The sequence below is a fragment of the Sus scrofa genome, chromosome 16, assembly GCF_000003025.6.
Source record: "Sus scrofa isolate TJ Tabasco breed Duroc chromosome 16, Sscrofa11.1, whole genome shotgun sequence".
NCBI classification, from domain to species: domain Eukaryota; kingdom Metazoa; phylum Chordata; class Mammalia; order Artiodactyla; family Suidae; genus Sus; species Sus scrofa.
In genome coordinates, this window is record NC_010458.4 from 32238808 (window position 1) to 32263910 (window position 25103).

At 38.0% G+C, this 25103-nt stretch overlaps 1 protein-coding gene across 1 annotated transcript in view; it reads left to right on the forward strand.

The window, feature by feature from the left end:
• The window catches only part of ITGA1 (integrin subunit alpha 1), a 179653-nt gene that overhangs the window by 108543 nt on the left and 46007 nt on the right, over positions 1 to 25103 (forward strand). The window contains 7 exon segments of the mRNA XM_021076769.1: positions 4357 to 4408; positions 4411 to 4521; positions 8565 to 8638; positions 9327 to 9471; positions 16609 to 16751; positions 20655 to 20798; positions 22352 to 22609. Coding sequence (XP_020932428.1) covers positions 4357 to 4408; positions 4411 to 4521; positions 8565 to 8638; positions 9327 to 9471; positions 16609 to 16751; positions 20655 to 20798; positions 22352 to 22609 — 927 coding nt within the window.

A 25103-nucleotide genomic window follows, 5' to 3' on the forward strand; every position in this document is an offset into this window, starting at 1 on the left:
TATGGACATACTACCCAAAATGAGAGCTAGCTTGGGTCTCTAACAACTTGCAACCGACCACACTCACCATTTGCCTTCCTCCACCCGATAACCGTCAGCCCAGATCCTATATGCATTGCCTCTGTCTCTCTTTTTCTAAATAGTCCTTTGGTAAAAAATTTAATTTAAAAATTTCCTGTTTTTAACTTTATAAAAGGTTTCATATTGTATACAATATTTCAAAATTTTTTAAATTTAATATTATGTTACTAAGATTCATCCATAGCATTGCATAGCATTATAGTTCATTCAGTTTTTCAAAACTGAAGAAGCACATACAATGCAAAATTTCAGTGTTAACACTGTGTACAAAGTGAACCCTCTGATGAGTTTTGACAGCTGTGTACATTCACATAACTGACACCATAATTAAGATGTAGAACATGTCCATCAACCCCAGAAATCTCCCTCGTGCTTTCTTTCATTTTTAATACTCACCTTCCATAGCAACCACTAATGTGACTTATACCGTCATAGCTTGGTTTGCCTATTCTGTTTTACATAAATGAAATCATACAGTATGTACTCTTTTGCGTTTAGCTTTTTCACTAAACAGAGTGATTATCCATGATATTTTTTGTATTGGTGATTCATTTCATTATTATCGTCATTATCTAATGTATGAATATGCCACAATTTGTTCTATACTCTACCGATTATGGAGCTTTAGGTCTTTTTTCAGTTTGGGTTATGATAAATAATGGCAAGTGGAATTTTCTTGTCGTGCAGCAGCTTAAGGACCCAGTGTTGGATTCCTGGCCCAGGAATTTCCACATCCTGTGGGTGCAGCCCCCCAAAAAACAAAAAACAAAAAAATAAATAAATAAAAAATAAAAAAATAATGTCACTGTAGCTGCTGATTAAAAATATGTAAAACCCAGACAATAATCTTCAGGTAACACTTGCAATGAGGAAAAAACTAAATTTTTCTATCTTATTACAACAGTAATGTTTTCATTGTAAAAAAAAATATGAATATGAATTTTTTCTTAAAAATTCTTCCCATTTTTTTAAAAATGATTTTTATTTTTTCCACTATAGCTTGTTTACAGTGTTCCGTCAATTTTCTACTATACAGCAAAGTGACCCAGTCACACATATATATACATTCTTTTTCTCAGATTATCCTTTATCATGCTCCATCATAAGTGGCTAGATATAGTTCCCAGTGCTATACAGCAGGATTTCATTGCTTATCCATTCCAAAAGCAATAATTTGCATCTATTAACCCCAGATCCCCAGTCCATCCCTCTCCTTCCCCGTCCCCTTGGCAATCACAAGTCTTCTCCAAGTCCATGTATTTCGTTTCTGTGGAAAGGTTCATTTGTGCCATATATTAGATTCCAGATATAAGTGGTATCATATGGTATTTGCCTTTCTCTTTCTGACTTACTTCACTTTGGTATGAATCTCTAGTTCCATCCATGTTGCTGCAGATGGCATTATTTTGTTATTGTTTGTGGCTGCGTAGTATTCCATAGTGTATATGTACTGCATCTTCTTAATCCATTCATCTGTCAATGGACATTTAGGTTGTTTCCATGTCTTGGCTATTGTGAATAGTGCTGCAATGAACATATGGATTCATGTGTCTTTTTCAAGGAAAGTTTTGTTTGGATTTATGCCCAAGAGTGGGATTGTTAGGTCATATAGTAGTTCTATACTTAGTTTTCTGAGGTACCCCATACTGTTTCCATAGGGGTTGTACCAATTTACATTCCCACCAACAGTGCAGGAGGGTTCCCTTCTCTCCAGTGTTTGTTATTTGTGGACTTATTAATGATGGCCATTCTGAGGTGTGAGGTGGTACCTCATAGTAGTTTTGATTTGCATTTCTCTAATAATCAGTGATGTTGAGCATTTTTTCATGTGCTTCTTGGCCATCTGCATATCTTCTTTGGAGAAATGTCTATTCGGGTCTTGTGCCCATTTTTCAATTGGGTTATTGTTTCTGTTTTTGTTTTTTGTTTTGTTTTTTCATTTTTTTCTGTGAGTTGTATAAGTTGTTTGTATGTTTTAGAGATTAAGCCTTTGTCAGTTGCATCATTTGAAACTATTTTATCCCATTTTGTAAGTTGTCTTTTATTTGTTTATTTTCTTTTTAGTGGTTTCCTTTGCTGTGCAAAAGCTTGTCAGTTCGATTAGGTCCCATCAGTTTATTTTCACTTTTATTTCTGTTGCCTTCAGAGACTTACCTGAGAAAACATTTGTAAGGTTGATGTCAGAGAATGTTTTGCCTATGTTTTCTTCTAGGAGTTTGATGGTGTCTTGTCTTATGTTTAAGTCTTTAAGCCATTTTGAGTTTATTTTTGTGCATGGTGTGAGGGTGTGTTCCACTTTCATTTCCCATTTTTTCTTAATGTCCATATTGCCATTTTCTTAATACTATTTTTATACAATTAAAAAAACAGAAATGTTCTATCTACACATTGGGTTAGATTTTTCAAAATTTTTTGTATTTTCAATTTATATTTGTTTTTAAAAGTTTTTTTCATTTACTTTAACTTGGATATTTTCAAATTCATATACATTTCTAAACACCTAAAGTTTTAGGAAGAAAAGGTACAAACATTAAAAAAAAGATTAGTTGGACTTAATCAAAATTGAAAACTTCTACTCTTCAAATGATGCCGTAAAGAAAAGACAGTACACAGACTGGGAGAAAATATTTGTAAAACACAAAGGACTCATATGCTAAATATGTACAAAATATCATAACTAAATAACAATTTAAAAATCAGACAAATACCATATGATATCACTTATATCTGGAATCTAATATGAGACACAAATGAACCTTTCCATAAAAAAGAAGATCATGGACTTGGAGAATAGACTTGTGGCTGCCGAGGGGGAGGGGGAGGGAGTGGGGTGGTTGGGGAACTCAGGGTTAATAGATGCAAACTATTGCCTTTGGAATGGATTAGCAATGAAATCCTGCTATGTAGCACTGGGAACTATGTCTAGTCAATTATGATGGAGCATGATAATATGTGAAAATAGAATGTGTACATGTTGTGTAACTGGGTCACCATGCTGTATAGTAGAAAAAAATTGTATTGGGGAAATAACTATTAAAAAGAATAATAATAAAAAAGAAGAAAAATCCATTTTTTTTAATTAGCAAAAGATTGAATAGACAGCACATCAGAAAAGGAAATACTATGGCAAATAAGCATGTCTGAGTACCATTAGCCATTTGGGAAATTTAAATTAAATGAAATATCATTATATGCCAATAGAATTGCTAAAACTGAAACAAAGAAAAAACTGATAATAACAAGTTTGTTAAGGATGCAAAGCAACTAGGTCTCTCATACATTGCTGGTGGGAATAGTAAAATGGCAAAATGGAACAGGTATATATATATATACACACAAATACTTAGAGCAGCTTTATTCATAATCACTTGATACTGAAACCACCCCAAATGTCCTCAACAAACAAATTGTGCATCTATACGATGGAGTCCTGCTCAACAATAAAAAGGACTGAATTACTGATACACATGACAACATGGATGACTCTCAAAAGCTTTATGCAAAGTGAAAGAAGCCAGAGCCAAAAGGCAATAGGTCATATGACTCCTTAAATCTAAGATTCTGGAAAAAGCAAAGCTCTAAGGACAGAAAACAGATCAGTGTTTGCAAGGAGGTAGAGGAGGGAAGAGACTGACTACAAAAGGGCAAGAGGGAACTTCTTGGGGTGATGAAAATAGTCTAATCTCAATGACGTAATATCACAACTGTATAAGTATCAAAATTCTAGAATTGTACATCTAAAGAGGGTGAATTTTATTGTATATAAATCTCAATGCCAAGTTAGATTACTGCTTAGTCCAATATCTGTTTAAAAAATATACATATCTGACTGCCCCTTGGTAAGATTTCCAGGAAGTTATCTGCCCATTCAAGGGAAATCAAGCAATTCTCTTGCTAATTGCTTTTGCCGGCAAATGGTGATGTCACTGACTGGAATAAAATCAGAGACATTCAGAAACTGTGATATTACTTTAAAATCTGAACTGTCAGATTTTAAAGATAGAGCTATTAATAAACAGGGACACAGGAATGCAAAAGGAGAACCTTTGCAAACATACAAGGTTACCTTTTTATTTTCCTACAGCAGTGATGGTATATAACAGTTAATATTAAGGAACCTACATTTTCTGAAAATTACCCTTCTAAGAATGTAGAAGGACATAAAAATTGCATTATGCCACAGTACTATACACTCCCATTTATTGACAAAATGCTTGGGATTCTTGTATAACATATAGAATTTAAAATATATTCTTGCTGTTTTTGTTGTCTTAGATTCTTGGCAGCTATAACCGAGGAAATTTAAGCACTGAAAAATTTGTGGAGGAAATAAATCAATTGCAAGTGAACCCACAGAAAAACATTTCTTCAATGTCTCTGATGAATTGGCGCTGGTTACTATTGTTGAAGCTCTGGGAGAAAGAATCTTTGCCCTGGAAGGTATGACTATTTCTTGTAAGCCTGAATGTTCTCCCTACAATTCACACTCACTGTAATGGGTTTTGGTATTTATTTCTACCACATGGCTAATGCATTTTTACTGTGTGCAATAGCCACCATGGAACAATGCCCTTTTATATAAGTCTGTCATTGAGGTGACTGTTTCACAGAGCACAGTGTCAGCCTGAAGCCCTCTTTGTAAGGACAGGGCAGTGCTAATGTGAGGGCCGGATGAAGACAATGGAATGGCCAATGTAGACCAAGAACAAAAATGTGCCCATGTGTTTGATTCCTTTTCTGTGACACAGATTTAGAAAATGAAGACATTAATGCAAGTTTTTGTTTTTCATTTTGGGCTTCACTGGGACAGTGCTTATACAGTAACTTCTTTGTTCATTTATTTTCCCCTATTTGCTCTTTGCCCATTTTAAAGGTCTTCACGAAACTCTGCCGCAAGACCCATGGCAGCAAAACATTGGTTCACTACATTTGTCTAAGTCATGTTAAATTTTTTCTTTGACTTTTTCAATAGCCACTGGCTGCTGGGGATCATGAGCCATGGCCATTCCCTCCTTTGCCTTAGGTAGAAGATGTCAAGGAACAAATGACCTTGGGACTAGATCTTCACTGAAAAAAAAAGAAGTCTTCAGAATAGTTATACAAGGCAAAGTGAAAAAAGGCTTTTCTTTGACATTCTCTGATCATCTGGAGACTCTGAGGGCATGCCTTTTTCCCTCACCCTAGGATGAGAAACCATCAAACAGTTCTTCTCTTAAGCTCTGTCCACATCCAGTCGACTCTGTCCTTATGAGGGCAGGACACACCAAGGACTATTGTTTTTCATCTTAAACATAGACATTTATAAGCTCCTTCTCAGTCTCCCTGATATGATCCGATAATGGAAAATAGAATGATAAAAATGGAAAAGAGACATAAGTGAAAAAAGGTCAACCATTTTAATTAAGCATAAAATGACTGGGGAAAGTGACTGACAGAGAATATTAAAAAGTATAAAAATGAAAGAAAATGATTTAGAGTAGTGGCTTTCAAACTTTTTGGCAGTGACTCATGAAAATAAATACATTTTGCTTTGTAATCCAGTGCACGTAGACATATAAAAATAACAAAATTTCCCCCCAAAACCCTTACTATATCCAATGCACTCTGATAGTTTCCCATCACTTCCATTCTACTCTATTCTCTTTCAATTAAAAAAAAAAATGCTGGATATGACTCACCCTGTTGATTTCATAACTAGACCACAACCATCAGGTAGGAAGTTTGTTTTCGAGATGATGGTGATCTCCAGACACAAGTATTCTGGTTTCCTTTTGCCCCAGCTCCTTCTCCCCTGTGCCTTCAGAAACAGTACACCCACCTTATCTGTCAGTCTGAAGTCACAGCTGCTTCTAAAGCACTTAGCTGTCCTGTGTTCTGCGTATAAATCACTTTTAAGTGGGCTTCATGTCACGACAGCTATCCTAGTGTCCTTTACTAATAGGCCAGATCATGAGCTTAGCTGGCCTTGAAGTATATTAGGTTTTCCAAGTCCACCGCACTTTTAATTTTTTTTTTTTTTTTTTGTCTTTTGTCTTTGTTGTTGTTGTTGTTGTTGTTATTGTTGCTATTTCTTGGGCCGCTCCCGCGGCATATGGAGGTTCCCAGGCTAGGGGTCGAGTCGGAGCTGTAGCCGCCAGCCTACGCCAGAGCCACAGCAACGCGGATCCGAGCCGCGTCTGCAACCTACACCACAGCTCACGGCAACGCCGGATCGTTAACCACTGAGCAAGGGCAGGGACTGAACCCGCAACCTCATGGTTCCTAGTCGGATTCGTTAACCACTGCGCCACGACGGGAACTCCCGCACTTTTAATTTTTAATCATATGTACCAGATATGACAGAAACAATCAGTAAAAATCATTTAAAAGAAAAATGATTTAGTTAAAATGGTATTAGTTAAACATAATACAGTCTTATTTCTATATCTTATCTTAAATAAGCAAGTAAATATAAGCTAAGACGTGTAGAAATTAAGCCTATATCAGCTACTGGGTGGAGGAGTGACCAATGTGCCTTAAATGACATTTTCAGATTCTTTCTAACCTAACCACACCGCTAGTTAAAGGCTATACTTTGGAGCACCTGCGTGCTCTAAGAAATCTCCTAAAAACAAAATTATTTAATAAGGAGCTCCACAGATTAAAAATGCTTCCCAGGAGTTTCTACTGTGGCACAGTGGGTTAAGAATCTGACTGCAGCAACTCAGGTCTGTGCAGAGATGCAGATTCAATCCCTGGCCCAGTACATTGGGCGAAAGGATCTGGTGTTGCTGCGGTTTCAGCGTAGGTCGCAGTTGGGGTTTGGATTCAATCCCCGACCTGGGAACTTCTGTATGCCACAGGTGAAGTCATTAAAAAAATGTATCTATCTCCCAGATCTTCATTTCTGCTCTTTCAGGGCTAACCAAGAGCAGTATTTTTATTAGCCTATTTCTGACTTTTTTCATAATGAGTTCCAAAAGGGCTTGCCTTCCTTGATACTTGGGGAATCTCCATTTCCAATCCCCCTTTCTCTTGAGGTGGTAAATAGCAGCAATTGTGAAAATTGTGTTTGCTGAAGGACAGTGCCACCTAGTGAGGCGAGGCGACCAGCTATTTGCCCAATAAAATCAGAAAATGATCCAATGTCTCCCTTTCCCATCAAGCACTGGGAGAAATGCTGAAATTCCTAATCAGAGGCCACAGCAGTTACGGCAACACCCACAAACAAATCGAGGGAGGAGCCAGCAACAAGATATACAACTGCTTTACCACAGTGCAGAGTCAGCAGGCAGGACTACACAGAGCTTCCCTCTCTCTGTTCTCAGTTGTAAACAGAACGGCAGCAGAGGAAGGTGCTAGAAATAGATATGTCTCTACTATTGCATTCTTATCACTGATCTTGCAGAAATAAATAAAAAAGCACCTTAAACCATCATGGGCCTAAAATAAATGTTCAAAATAAACTGCATCTCATCCATTTAAATTAGAGGACAATTTGTATGTGAAATTAAAATGATATAGTTGAATTCTTGATTAACTTCTGCATTTAATCTAGTCCTGTTGTATTTTTTAACAAATTGATGCAGGTAAATAACTAGTGAATAAGTTTGATTTCACAAATTTGATTCTTCTCATGCCTCAGTGAAACAGTAGATTGACTTTTTAAAAATTATGCACTATTTTTAACTTGTCGGCAAGGCCAAATAAATCAGTAACTCCCTTATGAAAGCAAATAAATCAACATTCTCTTAATCCCCTTAGGAGGCTGTGGCTTGGAGTTGGCGAATATTTTGAGAGTAGCACACCCTCACAGAATGTTCTGGATTATCTCTGTGTTTCAGTAAGAGCTTTAAATTGAATACAGGAGCTTCCAAAAAAAAAAAAAAAATGTGGTTGAATGGCATGAAAGCCTGGAGCCCTGTCGGGAAGTCCACTCCCAATCTGTGTGTGACACCCACAGCCAGAAATCAGAGCAAATACAAACCCGGGATCCCTAAACCCTTTATCAAACAATGGGATTTTGAGATGATAGACAGCAGGAAATACAGATGAGGCTGGTAGACACAAGAAACCTCTTTAAATACATGAATCAAATGTCATTAGCCCTGTGACATATCAGGTAAGTTTAGCCTAAAGTCTCAGGAGGATTCCCAGGGCCTGAGGGTGAGGCCCAGAGCTTTCAGTGGGGGTGGATCTAAAGCACCATAGGACTGGAAAGCACACGAGGGCGTAAGAACAGAAGCAGGAATAGGGATCTCTCAGCTCCTCCAGCAAGGGCGGGGAAGCTAACAGACACAAATAGGAGACACAGCTCTCAGGATAGCCTTCTCTGTCCTCAACCCAGCCCTACCTAGGAATCTGGGGTAGAGGGGAGAAATGCGTGGCTGAAAAATACCCCAAAGATGCTACGAGTTCTGGTTGGCGAGACCACAGACTGTACTAGGTCTCCGACTTCTGCAAATCAGCAGTGTACTAAAGGCAATCCCTCTCCTATGTTACAGCTACAGCTGACCAGTCGGCAGCTTCTTTTGAGATGGAAATGTCTCAGATGGGCTTCAGCGCTCATTATTCACAGGTACGTTGGCCACCGGGTAGAAAGCATCTTTTTTTGAAGGTTTCTTTTCCCCAAACCAGCACCCAGACATCAGCATTACAGGTGCAACTTGCAGTTCATGGCATGAACACTTATTCAGACCCAAATAGGAAACAGCATTTCACAGGCTTCTTATTAGGAAAACATGTTATTTCATACAGCTCACTGCATTGTACTAATAATTGTGAATCAGACAGTTTGAGGTCTGCTTGTGTGATTATACATCTAGCTAAATAAAATACATAATTTATCACATTTGCCAGAGAAATGTATCTTTTTCCCAGTATCGAGATATTCAAGGGTCTTGCTAGAATCCTGTGTTCGAGGCCCAGGATTCCTGGCAGCAATAAAACAGAAAACAGATTAGAGAATATATCCTTTGTAGTTGATGGAAGAAAATGTACTGTGGTCCCTGCACAGGAATATTGACAGCTCATTGTGCATTTGTGCTGTATAAACTAGGGCAATTCAGTCACCTGGCCCTGGTTTCCTCTTCTGTAAAATGAGAGTGGTGATAGTGGCATCCAGCCCAAAGTGTTATTGTGATGATTTTATGAGTTATTAGATGTAAAGCACTTTGAACAGTACCTGTCACATTGTTAAAACACGTAAGTGTTTGCTCTTAACCATTTTTTTGTTAAATATCATTGTTTCTCTATTTGGCTCTAAGGACTGGGTCATGCTCGGAGCAGTAGGAGCCTATGATTGGAATGGAACAGTCGTCATGCAGAAGGCTAATCAAATCAAAATTCCCCCAAACAAGACCTTTAATGTCGAGTCTACCAAAAAGAATGAACCTCTTGCTTCTTATTTAGGTAAAGTTTGGATGTAAATAATAGAAAGTTGCTTTGGGTTTTTTCTTTTTTGAATTATTTGCTTATATTTACATAGGTGTACCTAAAATGGTTTGAGAGAGATCACTTCTAAAAGTTAGATGTTTTACAGGACCCATGGAAGTTTCCAGGCCTTGGATAAGCAGTCTTACTCAGAATACCAGAACATGCGGGAGCCTTTCTCAGAAGGACTATCTAGCACTGGGATTAATTTGGGCTGATCTGCACACTTTTTGAGGTCCCTTTCTGTCTGGTATTCTCAATTTCAGGAAGTGCTTCAGACCCAGTGAACAGGAAATAAAGGTAGAAAAAGAACCCTTGGCTCAGCCTGTATCCTGAAGATCAGACTCCCAAATTCTCTTAAATATCCTCTATCATTAGTTTCTCTCTATGAGTCCTAATTTTGCAAAGAAAAATTTTAATCTATTTTCTCATATGACTTCTCTAATACCTCTGTTCACAATCAGATATAAATTGAACCCACTGATGTAACAATTTTCCAAAGACTTGCTTAGACAGAGGAGATGTGTTTGGTGTCACTTTATTCTGGATCTGTGCCAGGCTGGGGGATACCAGGGGACTCTTCTATCACTGGCTGATCTTGGTAAACAGTTGGGAAGGACTCAGATGGAAAGGACCTTCAGGATATGGTTTCCACTCAACAAATATTTGGGGAACATTTCTCTTGCCCCAGGTGCTGGGGACGTGGTGGTAAAGAAAACAAATACCATGTTGTGTTCATATTTTAGCATCTTAGCAGCCCTCTCTGGGATCTTTCTGTCCTAGAGGCAAGTCTTTTTCTCTCTCTATCCCAGTTTCTTCCTGTTTTCCAAGGAAGGTGGCAGATCTTTACTGGTACATATATAGATCTCCTATTCAAGGGTACATACTAAAGCTGTAAGGGAACAGGAGATAAGAAGAATAAGGAAACTGAGGAGTTTTGATAATTAAAAATATAGTGATAAGCAGCAGGTATTATGTGAGTGCTTTCCCTTAAGGCATGTTGAGCTGCGTTAATGGAAGCCTAGTCTATTTCTCATAAAACTCCTATTTCATTCTCCCCTAGTCAGACAGCAGCTAGGCATTCTAAGCATTGTTCTAAGCATCACACACTACAAAAGAGAATGGCAAACCAGTATTGCCAATAAAAAATTATCTGAAGGATACAGATCTGAAAATAATCACCATCTACCCCTCTCTCTCCCCACAAAACCTGAAAAAATTAGTGCTTTAGTAGTTAGAAAACAAAGTGGACACTGCATATCTTTTATATTTGGAGGATTGTGATGTACAATAAAAGAGTTGGTGTCAAAATTCTTTTTGAGTTTTAGAATTAAAAGATCTTAGAAAGCAGATGATACACATCTAATTTTCCAAATTAAGAAATTGAAGAATAGTGATATGTCACAGCCAACTTTGACAAGCCTAAACTAGAATCTAGGTCTTTCGATTTTTGTTGTTGTTGTTGTTGTTGTTGGTCTTTTGTCTTTTAAGGGCCACACTGGCGGCATATGGAGGGTCCCTGGCTAGGGGTCTAATTGAAGTTGTCACTGCAGGCCTATGCCAGAGCCACAGCAACACCAAATCCGAACCACACCTGTGACCTACACCACAGTTCACTGCAACATCGGATCCTTAACCCGCTGAGCAAGGCCAGGAATCAAACCTGTAACTTCATGATTTCTAGTCGGATTTGTTTCTACCGCGCCAAGGCACCTAGGTCTTTCGATTCTTATTCCAGAGTTCATTTCTCCATGCCAAAATGCCTGATTCTGTGTTGATCAAGAAAGTATTTACAGGGAGTTCCCATTGTGGTGCAGTGGAAATGAATCTGACTAGGAACCATGAGGTTGCCGGTTCGATCCCTGGCCTCGCTCAGTGGGTTAAGGATCCGGCGTTGCTGTGAGCTGTGGTGTAGGTTGCAGATGAGGCTTGGACCCTGTGTTGCTGTGGCTGTGGTATAGGCCTGCCTCTGCACCTCCAACTGGACCTGTACCCTGGGAACTTCCATATGCCACAGATGTGGCCCTAAAAAGCAAAAAAAGAAAAAGAAAGAAAGCACTTACAAATAATGAGTACCTACAGTGTGCCAAACCTTCAGTTATAAGTTGAGGATAACAAGATAAATAAGGGGTATCTGTCCCTGCATTGATGAAACTTACTTACCTTTTCAGATAAGAGACAACACTAAACCAGCCCATTACTGTCAGTGTAATATGTGCTATGACATAGAATACCTAACAAGAAGACAAGAGGTTAGGTTAGATAGCTTCTAAAAGTTCATGTTCTGCATCTGTGAGACTGTGCTATGTGAAATACCTTGAAGTCAAGAACTAGTTTGACCTGAAGTTTCTTCTCATCCTAGATAGAAAAATCAGAGAACATTTTCCTTCATATACAATGGTGGCATATAAATTAGTATAACTTTTTTGGAAAGTGTTTTGACAGTATGGATCCAGAGTCATAAAATGTTTGTACCCCATTAACCTAGAAATTTTACTTCTGAGGATCTAACCTAAGGGGAAAAAATCTAATTATTTAAGAATGCCAAGGGAACAATTGTTTTCATTGTATTATTTCTAATATTGAGGTAAATGGCATATCCTAAATGTCAAAAAATATGGAATAGTTAAGTAAATGGTAAATCCACTGGATGGGCCATCATGCACCCATAAAAATAGAAATTATAAAGCTGCTGATCCCGTGGTACTTGGTTCTAGCAATGGGTATAAGTCAGACAGTGCAGAGACACTCTGAGCCCATGAAGTCTCCAGTGTGTTTTCTGACTCTGCCCCTGGCTATGACTTGAGGCAAATTACTTTACTCCTCAGAGCCTCAATTTGCTTATTTCCAAAAAAAAAAAAACATAGTTTATATATACATGTATATAAAATTCGGGTTGTTATGAACATGAAATTAAATGAGACCTGTAGGTGCTTAGTACTGTGCTTGACAGAGAGTCAGCCCTCAGTAGGTGTTGTCTATTATTGTAGTCTTGTGTAGTGTTATATAATAAGCATTCCTCTTATTAGTATTAGGGAAGGCAGCACAATGACCCCAAAGATGTCCATGTCCTAATCCCCAGACCCAGTCTTCTATGGCGGAAAGGACTTCCCAGATGTGATTACTGTTAGGATCTCGAGATGAGGAGATTATCCTGTGATACTTGTTTGGGCTCGATCTCATCACATGGGTTTATTAAATCTGAGAAGCTTTCCTGGATGTGGTCAGGGGGAGACAGATCTACAGACAAATGGTCAAAGAGAGGTTATGGGCTTTAAAGAGGGAGAAGGAGGGGGCCACAAGCCAAGGAATGTGTGGTCTCTAGAAGCCACCTGGGGAAATAAATGAATTCTTCTCACGTGGAAGGACCCAGCCCTGCCAACACCGTGACTTTAGCCCAGGGAGATTAGGTCTGATTTCTAACTTTATAAGCTAATAAATCAGTGATGTAGTTCAGCTACCAAGTTTATGATAATTTGTTAGAGCAGCAATAGAAAACTAATGCAGATATGTGATATGCCTCCTAAGAGTAGCCAACATTAATGTTGCTGCTAATTAGTATTGAATATTTATAGCGTCAAAGACATTATGTAAAGTCTACAAAGATGTGAGTGACAGTGTCACTACTCTGAGGAAGTTCAAACATTTTAACAATGTATTTAGTAATATATTCAATAATAATGTTATTTAATAAGTAACAATACAGTATTTTTGGTATTCTGAATACTTTGTGATTAAATTCCTTAAGAACAAATAACTTGGAATTCCTTGGTGGCTTAGTGGGTTAAGGATCTGGCATTGTCACTGCTGTGGTACAGACTGGATCCCTGGCCCGGGAGCTTCTGCATGCCATGGGCAAGGACAAAAAAAAAAAAAAAAGTCAATATGCCAAAGTGACATATTAAAAAAAATAATAAATAACTTAAAGAACCCTAAATCTATTATTCTCAAAACACTGTTTTAATTGTTTGCTTAAAGCAGACTTAGGGAATTCAAAACTTAAAGAAAGATATTGCTGCAAGCAAAGAATTGAGACCCATCATTCCAGACCACAGTAGTTATAATCTATGACCCCTTTCTGCCCAGAAAAGGAAGCTTGGTGTATGTTGTCCACAGTGTGCTATGACGATGTTTCTTCTGTTTCACAAATCCTTCCGTTAAGCTTAGTCACAAGTCAGTGCTTTAGATATTTTGCCAACATAAAGTCTAATGTATGTAATATTTCTTTCAAAATAGAAAAGCACCCAGAAAGAGGGCAGGGTACAAAATAACTTTTTTCCCTAAATATTATTCTAAATCTAAAATTAGGCTTTCATAATGTTTCCTTGTGTGGTATACACATTAACAAAGTTTGAATGTGTTCTCCTGAAATCTGTGTGGATTGCAAGTTGTTAGATTATGGACATTCTTATGAAGGAAGAAAAGTAAGAGGTAGATAGTCTATTAAAAAAAAATCCCCAAATGGGGAGTTACCATCGTAGGTCAGCAGTAACAAACCTGACTAGTATCCCTGAGGATGCAGATTCAATTCCTGGCCTCGCTCTGTGGGTTAAGGATCTGGCATTGCTGTAAGCTGCGGTGTAGGTCACAGACATGGCTCATATTCTCTGTTGCTGCGGCTGCGTCGCAGGCCAACAGCTGTAGCTCTGATTCGATCCCTAGCCTGGGAACTTCCATGTGCCATACCTGTGGCCCTACCAAAAAAAAAAAAAAAAAAAAATCCCCAAATCGAATTCCCTTGTGGCTCACAGGTTGTTACTGCTGCTGTGGCACTGGTTGGATCCCTGGTCCACATGCCGTGGTCATGGCCAGAAAAGGAAAAAAAAAAAAAAATCCCACATGACCAACAATGGTCAGAAAGAAGCAGGATGAAGCTGTGGAACTTCCCTGAGGATGGAGTCCTGCACCCATCTTTCTGTAGCCCAGTAACTGCCTCGTGCCCATATGGGTTTAGCAGTTGGGTTTGCCCTGAGAATATAGTCAAGGTCCCATTTGGCTTCCCCCATCCACAGTTTGCTGATTTCTAATCATGCCAGACTAATTCCAGAGGGGAAGTAAAGATGTGAAGCAAACGCATGAAATCACGAGAGAGCATACCTGTTTCCCATTGCCTCGCCAGATCCCAGCACTTTCCCTGAGAAGTGAATCCTGAGAGCTGACAGGGTTGACGCTTTATCAATCCATGCACGGAACTATACCATCAATTTTTCTTCTCTTCAGTTGTGTGCCTTTCTTTTTCAGAAAGCGGTATTAAGCTATTAGATCTTTATAATGAGTTTCCTTTCATTAAATTAGACTTTCCTGGGCCCTCTTTCTGGTGCCCTCTTTATTGTCTTTAGACGCCCAAGACTGCCTAACTGGTTGTTACTGTCCCTGTAAAGATTTCAACAATAGTTTTAGTTATCAAGGGTGAATCATCAAAGATAATTAAATAATAACATAACTCCAAGCCTCAAGCATAATTTTCAACTTATTTTGTAAAGGTTCTTTTATCAGTTTGCATTGATTGCTCTGAAAATTGAAAAAAAAAAATCAGTGTGCACTAACACTCTCACTTCACTACCTTCTTAATATTTCCAGTAGAGCTGCATGAAATAAGACAACCTTTGTTTTACACATTCTTCTTTTCCATTTTATTTATGTATAAACAAGAACCTAAATTTTTTATTTTTTAAGCAAAATTGTGGCTAGTAACGTAAAAATATAACACATGTTTGAAAAAGAATGTTACAGTCCATTATGTATAGTAACTTTTTAAAAAGCTCTAAAAGTGATGAAAAAATGAACATGTGAGGAAAATATTCATGAAGGAAAATATGGCCAAGGAATTGTGTTCCTTTAGCACTTATAAGTATAAACACATTTTAGTACAAAACATCTGCTCCTTTTTTAGTTTTGGAGGAAAGTGGAACTATTATCAATGGTAAAATACTTAGTAAGTCATCAATATAATCTTTTTCTCAGTAAGAAGTGCTATCGTGTGACATTTTGAAAAATTATCTGCCTTCTACTCCAATGATGGACAGCTCTGGTTATTAGAATATTTCTTCCTTCTATAGAATTGAAATCTGCATGTGGTAATTTTACCTATTGACTTAGCTCTATTCTCTAGAAATACAAAGACTAAATCTAATTCTTCACTCAAAATTCTAATTCTTTACTCAAAAATTTTATGTTTCTTTACTTAAAGAAACATAAAATTTTGATCCAGAATTCCTGTTGTGGCTCAGCAGTTACAAACCCAGCTAGTATCCGTGAGGATGAGGGTTTGATCCTGGCCTTACTCAGTGGGTTAAGGATCTGGCACTGCCATGAGCTTCAGTGTAGCTTGCAAACATGACTTGGATCCTGCATTGTTGTGGCTATGGTGTAGGCCAGGAGCTTCAGCTCTGATTGGACCCTTAGCCTGGGAACTTCCATATGCCACAGGTACAGCCGTAAAAAGAAAAAAAAATTTTTTGCTCCAGTAAACTGTTACTTGAAATTTATCATCCAAACATCCAAAAGAAAGAAAAAAACTTAAGTGCTCGAGATGTCTTTGCAGGCTTACTGGTAATGCCAAAAAACTAAAAACCAGCTAAATTCCACCATTCCATCAGGAAAGATCTTGTGGTATAAACACAATGCATCTACACCTTAACTCAGAGAAATAAGCTTCAGCGGTTTAAATGTACAATTAAAAACCTAGGCAGCAATGCAGAAAAGGTTTACATTTACTATGTTTCCAACTATATAAAAGTATCAATTTTTATAGCACAGACAAATGCATCCAAGTGAAATACAATTGATTTATTACAAAGGAATAAATGGATATTGTGAGGTTTTTTTTTTTTTTTCCTTTTTCTGTCATTGTTATATCATCTGTGCCTTTAAACAATGAAAAATTGAGATTGGGAGAAAAAAGCTTTTCAAGATAAAGCAATTATGGTACTTAATCAGGGAACCGCACTAAAAGCTTCTACCAATCCCAACTTACCTGGATTAAAGTATATATATATATTTTTTTAAATCCATATAAACATATAAAATGATTCTCTTGACCACTTAAAATGGATTTAATTTATTCTGTGCCCTCTAAGGGCCCAGCAAGTATATCTGGCATCTCTCTTTTGTTAGGTTACACAGTAAACTCTGCCACTGTTCCTGAGGATGTGATTTACATTGCGGGACAGCCACGGTACAATCACACAGGCCAGGTGGTCATCTACAGGATGGAGAATGGGGGCATCAGGATTCTCCAGGCACTCAGAGGGGAACAGGTAAGCTTCAAAATTATTTTTTTTAATTAATCCACTCACACAGAATCTGTGGAAATTGAACTATTATCTTAAACTTAACAAACAAACAAACAGTACCCCCATCTTCAACATCCACTGTGAACAGGCCCTGTGTTAGGTTTCTTGGAGTCATGTAAAGTGTCTGCCTCTTTGTCATCAGGAATATTTCAGCTGAATGGAGGTAGAGGTAAGATGTATAGCTAATGATGTAGATACCGATGCATGAATGTATATAACAGAAAGCTTAAACATTAAGAAGCATGAAAGTGCCAGTGCCCCAGTCAATTTAGAAAATGGATTCTTTATGTATGACTGGCTCACTTTGTTGTACAGCAGAAGTAATCACAGCCTTGTAAATTCACTATACTTAATAACACTTAAAAAAAAAAAAAAAGAAAGAAAATTGGAGTTCCTGTCATGCTTAGTGGAAATGAATCTGACTAGTATCCATGAGGATGCGGGTTCTATCCCTGGCCTTGCTCAGTGGGTTAAAGATCCAACAGTGCCTTGAGCTGTGGTGTAGGTTGCAGATGCTGCTCAGATCCCGTGTTGCTGTGGCTGTGGTGTAGGCTCTGATTCAACCCCCAGCCTGGGAACTTCCATATACCACGGGTGCGGCCCTAAAAAAAAGAAAAAAGGAAAAATGGATTCTTTTAAGCTGGAATTGGTACAGAAAATCTCAACCAGAGATAAAATGTGGGCTAGTCTAGAAGAAATGTAGAATGTGAATATGTAGAAAGAGCAGAGAAAGAGTCATTTAAAAAGAAGTGGGCCCCAATTGTGTGAGGGTTTTTTTATTTAATTTATATCCTTTTTGGGTAGGATAGTTGATTTACAGTTTGTATTAGCTTCAGATGTACAGCAAAGTGATTCAGTTATACATATACATATATCTATTCTTTTTCACATTCTTTCCCATATGGGTTATTACAGAATATCCAATTGTGTGAGGTTTGGAATAGCAGAGTAAAGAATCTGGATTTTCTCCTGGAGGTGGTAGGAAATAATTTATAACATGTAAAATCAGAGAATTCGCATTACATAATGTGGAAGATTAAATGCAGTTTAAGAAATTATGTATGCAATATGTAAACATTAAGTATCTATAAGTATTTTTTAAACTGAAAGTAACATCTGTGCTATTGATGGTTATTATTAAGTCATGATAATTTGGGTAATTTTTATTCCTCTGTTCATAGTTCTCTGCATTTTCTGGGTGCTCTAGAATGAAAATTTATTAACTTTGTTCTACATTCCTCATGGGATTGGGGTATTCTTGGACTTCACTAAATGTTCTAACTCACTAGATTACTCCCCAAGCTCACGTAAACTCCTCAGAAGGGCAGGACAGCCCTGCCCCCCCTCCCCATTTTCACCCCCCACCCCACCATTGCAGGAGCCCTAGGAGCAGCTCAGCACCACAGTACAGCCTAGGTGGCAGGAGATAGGTACTTAAAGCAGGTATAGGAGCTGCCCTGTCTTTAGAGCCCTATTGGAGCCAAATCTTTCATAATAGCACCAAAGACATAGATTCCCAGGGTCCTGCTAAAGTCATGCAGTTACAAGAGTTACTGCGTTCTAAGACGCCCCAAGTACATCATCCCCATCAAGTATTTATAGTTCCACCCAACCCAAATGCAGTGTCCCAATGAAGTTATTTTCACCACACTGAATATCGCTAAGTATTATAGTTGAAATCCTTCCCTTTCATATTTCCAGGGCAACAGAGAGCAAGCCAAAAGTCAGATTCTCATTTACCAAGGGAAAGGGTATTATTAGCCTTCTGCCCCCATTGATCATCAGAAAATGTATCCATAATAAAAACAGTGCTCTTGTTGGAGTTCAAGAATGAGGTGAGAAGAAGCTGAAATGATAGATCAACACTAAAAACAGAAAAGGAAGGGATGTGGCAGTTAGAAATTAGGAAGAATTGACAAGATTGCAAAATAAAGCATTTGGGTGACATCTTAGGTCTGTTATCACTCTATTTAAATTGTCGATAAGACAGGAAATATAAAATTTTGTGAAAAACTGCTTATGAATTTTTGAAGAGAGTATCATAAATGATGTAAATAATGAATGATTTGACTTTCAAGCCTGGGAGTCTGGGAGAAAAATGGTACCTTGACTAGAATTCAGCAACTCATGCAGTTTGTATATTTTTGTAAATGGTTTTTGGTTTTAGGCATGTTTTCTCTCATAGCACAAATTCAAATGACTGCTGGTGGCAGGTAAATAAAGCAAATACAAAAGCTGCTGGATGAAAAACAATAAGAAGTGGCTTGGAGTCATGGCCTGGGTGGGTTGTGAACCATCTATAAGGCTTAGCTCCTGCTCAGCTGTAGATGGCTATTGCCGTGAGGGAATGAAGCCAGATCTTACAACATTTTATTTATGTTAGAAATTAATTTAACATAAATGCAAAGATCTTCTGAACCTTTCATAAGTCTGTGAGAAAAGGATGTTAAAAAAAAAAAATGAATGTCTAGCAGCTATCTAAATGCCCAGCAATGTATAGAAAGGTCTTGAGATGAAGGATGGAGTACATCTGCCATTTGAGGTAGTGGAAATGTTTGGGAAGGGTTGATCTAAGGTAAGAGAATAGTTGCAGGTCTGAACTAAGGGGAGGCTCAAATCTAGGAGGTGGAAGGAGAGAAAGGAGCCAGCAACGGGAAAAAAAAGGGTGGTCTAGGATATAGGGGCAGAATCAGGAACAAAAGTGAAATTATGGAAGCTAAGACAGGGAGTTGTAAAGAGGAAATTATCAAGAGCATCAATTATCAAACACAGGTAAACATTTGGGAAAGTGATTGCATTTAGATAATGAAGCATCAGTACCCTGGTTTTCCCTAAAATTCATCCCTGTCTTTAAAGGAAAATATAATCCGGAGTTCCTGTCATGGCACAGCAGAAACGAATCCAACTAGGAACCATGAGGTTGTGTTTCCATCCCTGGCCTCACTCAGTGGGTTAGGATCTGGCATTGCCGTGAGCGGTGGTGTAGGTCGCAGACCCGGCTTAGATCCCACATTGCTATGGCTGTGGCGTAAGCCAGCAGCTGTAGCTCCAATTCAACCCCTATTTTAGGAACCTCCACATGCCGCCAGTGCAGCCGCCCCCCCCCAAAGGAAAACATAATCCATCCTTGTTTATTTCTCTACCTCCCATAGCTGCTGGGACAAGACTTAGCCATTGTGTGAAGTAAACAGCCTTCTAAGACTCTAAGGTGAAATATGCTTCCACAGTATTCCAAGACAATTCTGCTCCTTTTGGTGTATTTCATTTCATATTTTTTTTTATAGCTTCACCCGCAGCATATGGCAGTTCCCAGGCCAGGGACTGAATCCAAACCACAGCGGCTGTAGCAACACCAGATCTTTAACCCACTGTGCTGAGCAGGTGGTCGAACCTGAGGCTCCTCAGCCACTTGAGTTGCTGCAGTCAGATTCTTAACCCACCACACCATGCTATAGTGGGAACTCCTCATTTTGTATTTAAGTAAATGTATTGTATTAAAAACAAACTGGCCATTCGGGAATACCTTCTATTGTTTATTTCACTTATTTCCTTAAAAAATGGTCATGTTCTTACTGATCTTTTCTGATTTGTGGAGAAGAGACGTTAGAGTGAAATCCAGAGGAAATCATTTCTCTTATTCTCAAGCTACAGAATCTGACAGCCTCTCATCCTCCAGGGTGAACCTGACTAATACTCATTAGCCTCTGCAAGAGCCAATAAAGAGCTCTCAGTATTTCTTTTCATTTGTTATCTGAGTCTCAAATGCTCTTCTCAATGGGACAGGTAAGAGAAATGCAGGTTTTTAGCTTTCTTGAGAATTTCTGATGTTCATCAGGCTGTTCTGTTCCATTTTGTCTTGTGTCCTAGATTGGGTCCTACTTTGGCAGCGTTTTAACGACAGTTGACATTGATAAAGATTCTAACACGGACATTCTTCTGGTCGGGGCTCCCATGTTCATGGGTACAGAGAAGGAGGAACAAGGAAAAGTGTACGTCTATGCCCTGAATCAGGTAATGGTAACCAGGAATTTGGTAGAAATCCTGGAAAATCTCTCAACATTGCAATTAATAATATTATTCTGATTTTTCACTCACTTTGGGAAAAGGAGCTAAGAAGTTTTCAGGGCCAATATTCCCCTACTAACCCCTCAGTCTCTTAATTCTAAATGAAGAATTAAGGTCGTTCAAAGGATTCAATATTTTCTGCCTGGAAATATGAACTTTTTAAATAGAGTATATGAAATAAAGACAGATAAATCTCACTAAATTGCTAAATAAACACACAGGGGAAACATTCATTAGCTTTGGTCTAGAGGCAGGCCACACTAAGAGTTAAAGGTGTATGTGTGTGTGTGTGTGTGTGTGTGTGTGTGTGTGTGTGTAAAGTGGGGAGTGAGGAGAAACAGTAGGGAGGTAGTGAATTTTAAGGTAATGACACCAGACACTGATCTAACTGCTGTGCTCTTTGTAATACCTCACTGGGCTACAGTGAGATTTTGTTTTTCTGATCCTAACTTTAGACATCTTTTGCTAGGTAAAATAATTTTTGATTTCTTCATTAGAAGAACTTTTTTGCTCTTTACAGTAAAGTTAGGATATATCTATTTAGCTTGTTAAATTCTTAGAGTCTTTCCTATATTAATTATTTTAAATTAGAAATTACATCTTTGTGGAGTTCCCATCCTGGCTCAGAGGTTAATGAACCCGACTGGTATCCATGAGGATGAGGGTTCAAACCCTGGCCTCACTCAGTAGGTTAAGGATCTGGCATTGCTGTGAGCTGTGGTGTAGGTCGCAGACTTGGCTCAGATCCTGTGTTACTGTGACTGTGGTGTAAGCTGGCAGCTATAGCTCCAGTTCAACCCCTAGCCTGGGAACCTCCATATGCCACAATGCAGCCCTAAAAAGACCAAAAGAAAAAAAAAGAAAGAAAGAAGAAAAGAAAAAGAAATTACATCTTTCTCCCTATCATTTTTTTCTTTGCCTCCTCCTGTCAACGTCTTTGGTCCTGTGCTGTTTTTCCCTTTTTTCAAAGAAAGCATATTTCTGTTCATCATTGCTAGTACTTTCTGTCCTCGAAAGGGGTGAATATAGAGAGACTTTTCAAAGAAGAACAATAATGGGTGAAGAAAGGATACTGACACAAATTGAGGATTCAAAAATTCAGTTCTTCGGGGAATTCCCTGTTAAAGATTAGGGGTTGACACTGCTGTGGTGTGGGTTTGATCCCGGGCCTGGGAACTTCTGCATGCCTCAGGTGCCATCAAAGAAGAAAAAATTCACTTCAGCTTTAAAGAGCTGCTGTGAGTTATATACCTACTTGATTCCATTAAATAGAGAATCTGTTAAAATCCTCAATACATCATCTTTCCCACACTTCTACAGTCTGTCCTTTGCAATGTCTAACTTTGCTCTCAGACAGGCACACTTTTTAAGAAATTTTACAAGCTTTACTGCTGAAGTACAAATGGTTTTTAATAGCACTGATTTAGTACTACTTTAAAACTTTGCTCTGCTGTAGTAATGCCAGAAATCCATAAGTATCCTGTTTATCTCTCTTCCAGACAAGGTTTGAATATCAAATGAGCCTGGAACCCATTAAGCAGACTTGTTGTTCATCTCTGAAGCACAATTCATGCACAAAGGAAAACAAAAATGAGCCATGTGGGGCTCGTTTTGGAACAGCTATTGCTGCTGTGAAAGACCTCAATCTTGATGGATTTAACGACGTTGTGATAGGAGCGCCCCTGGAAGATGATCACGGGGGAGCTGTGTACATTTATCACGGCAGCGGCAAGACTCTAAAGGAAGAGTATGCACAAGTAAGAATTAAAGCCCCAGATTCCTGTATTTCTTTATTATCTTAGTGTAGTAGGAGTGGATGTTACTGCAGTCCAACAGTGGTATATTGTCATACAGTCAGTAGCAATGTATGGGGTTTTTTAGTTTTATGATTCATTGAGGTGACCTTGGTTTATAACATTGTACGTATATTTCTACTTTTGTGATGCACGGTCTGTGTATGTATATTTCTTCTTCTTTCCTTCAGTGATAAATTGGTTCATTGCCAGTTATCACCTATCTTGCTTCATGAGTTACTTAATTTTTTTCTATGACTCTTGGGAACTAGATTTTGGATTCTAAATTTTCTTTATAGAAGAATTACTTATGTTTACTCTTTTTTTTTTTTTCTTTTTAGGGCTGTACCCACAGCATATGGAATTTACTAGGCTAGGCGTCAAACTGGAGCCACAGCTGCCAGCCTACACTGCAGCCACAGCAACGTGGGATCCAAGCTATGTCTGCAACCTACACCACAGCTCACAGCCATGCCGGATCCTCAACCCACTGAATGAGGGCGGGATCAAACCCACATCCTCATGGATACTAGTTGGATTTGTTTATGCTGAGCCACAGTGGGAACTTCCTTATGTTTATTCTTTTATCTAGTTTAATTGTTGTTGTTATTGGCCTTGTCTCCATCACCTGACCTTTTGAAATGGTGAAAAAGCAAAACAAAAGAACACCACTTTATAATAATGCTGCTTAACATCTACAGCGTGTCTGATCCTAAGTAGCAGGCACCACTTTCTGAATAAGAGGACAGTAATTGGAGAGTTCCCTTTGTGGCTCAGCGGTTAACGAACACACCTAGGATCCATGAGGATGCAGGGTTGATCCCTGGTCTCGTTCAGTGGGTTAAGGATCCACATTGCCATGAGCTGTGGTGTAGGTCACAGACGCAGCTCAGATCCAGCATTGCTATGGCTGTGGTGTGGGTTGGCAGCTGTAGCTCTGATTCGACCCCTAGCTTGGGAACCTCCGTGTGCCACAGGTGCGGTCCTAAAAAAATTAAATAAATAAAATTAAATAAATTAAAATAAAAAAGAGAACAATAATTTTATGATTTAACCAATAAAGGAATGAAATTGTTTTTATATTTAATACCTATGTTTTTATAATAAAATCACATGAATTTATATTTATGGATTAAATGGATATATTTTCATCGAATAAATTTGGACTTCTAATTTTTCTCCCAAGTGATTGCCTCTTGGAAAAATATCTGAATAATTAAACTTAACCTGCAGGGGTTCCTATTGTTCTTGTTTTAAATTTATTGTCAGTTAATGGCTCTAATATATAAATGTGAATTTTTCCTACATGGGAAAAATATCAAAATTACAAAAGTGTTTCAGGCATTATAAAAGTAAAAGAGTTTAAAGGAATTCTTCTAATGTAATTGTCTCTTTTTAGGTAACTATAGTTAATTAGACATTGACAACTACTTATAAATAATAGAATTCACTACTGTTTTAGCTTATATAACATGAAAAGAAAATCAGAACATCAGTTATTTCTTTTTACATCTGATTGTTCTTTTTGGTTCTGTAGTCAGTAGAATTCTCAAAATTATTCATGTCTTGTGAAGTTGTGCTTAATTTTTCATCATCGTGATGACGTTACTAGTGAAACAACAAAATAAAGGGAATATTTCAGTAACGACACTCCTTTCCAATTAATAAGTGATTTTTGCTTCTGTAAAAATCTTCCTGGTATTTTGTAACTGGAAACAAGCAATATTAACTATTGGGGCATGATGGAATCAGGAGCTGAAAGAAGGGGGTTCTTTATTGTGTTCTATTACTTTATTCATCCAGTTTCAATCCCTCAAATTTACAGAGTGGCATTTGCAGTAAAAAAAGGGATCTTTATATCATTGATAAATAGACTAGATTGTCAAAAGCAATTAATTTTGTAAAGTGGTGGTAAATTGAGATGCGGTTTTGAGCAATAACAACAACAAAAATATTAGAGTTGAGTTTAGTTATTGACAAAATGCTTTTTCAAGGATAGGTGAAGATGTGCTCATTCGTTTCCATGGTAACCAGAGGTGCTGCTTGTATATGGAATGATCCAGAATCAAACTGAATCAAGTCCCCCAGAAGCAACGGAACCAGTATCTCCTGATTGCTTTGCTGAAAAAAATAAATACTTTTTCAGTGAGCCACATTAAACATGAAAAATGTTTCCATTTGATTTGCCTTTTTGGCTTCTTATTTTATGATATTCAGGTGGAAAACAGGACAAAAAGGAGACCTCAAGTTTAGGGAGGGTCTGTCAGTTTGGTCTCCCTGCCATCAGGTTCTATTAAAATATTATCAGCTTGAACATAAGCTAAGTCAGGAAATACAGGTGTCAAATATATTATGTACAATAATGTGCACAATTCAGTCTTCGAGAATTCCATATTCATTTGCGCCTTCCCAACATTGTGGATACACGTGAACAAAATTGAATCTATTATGCTCTTGA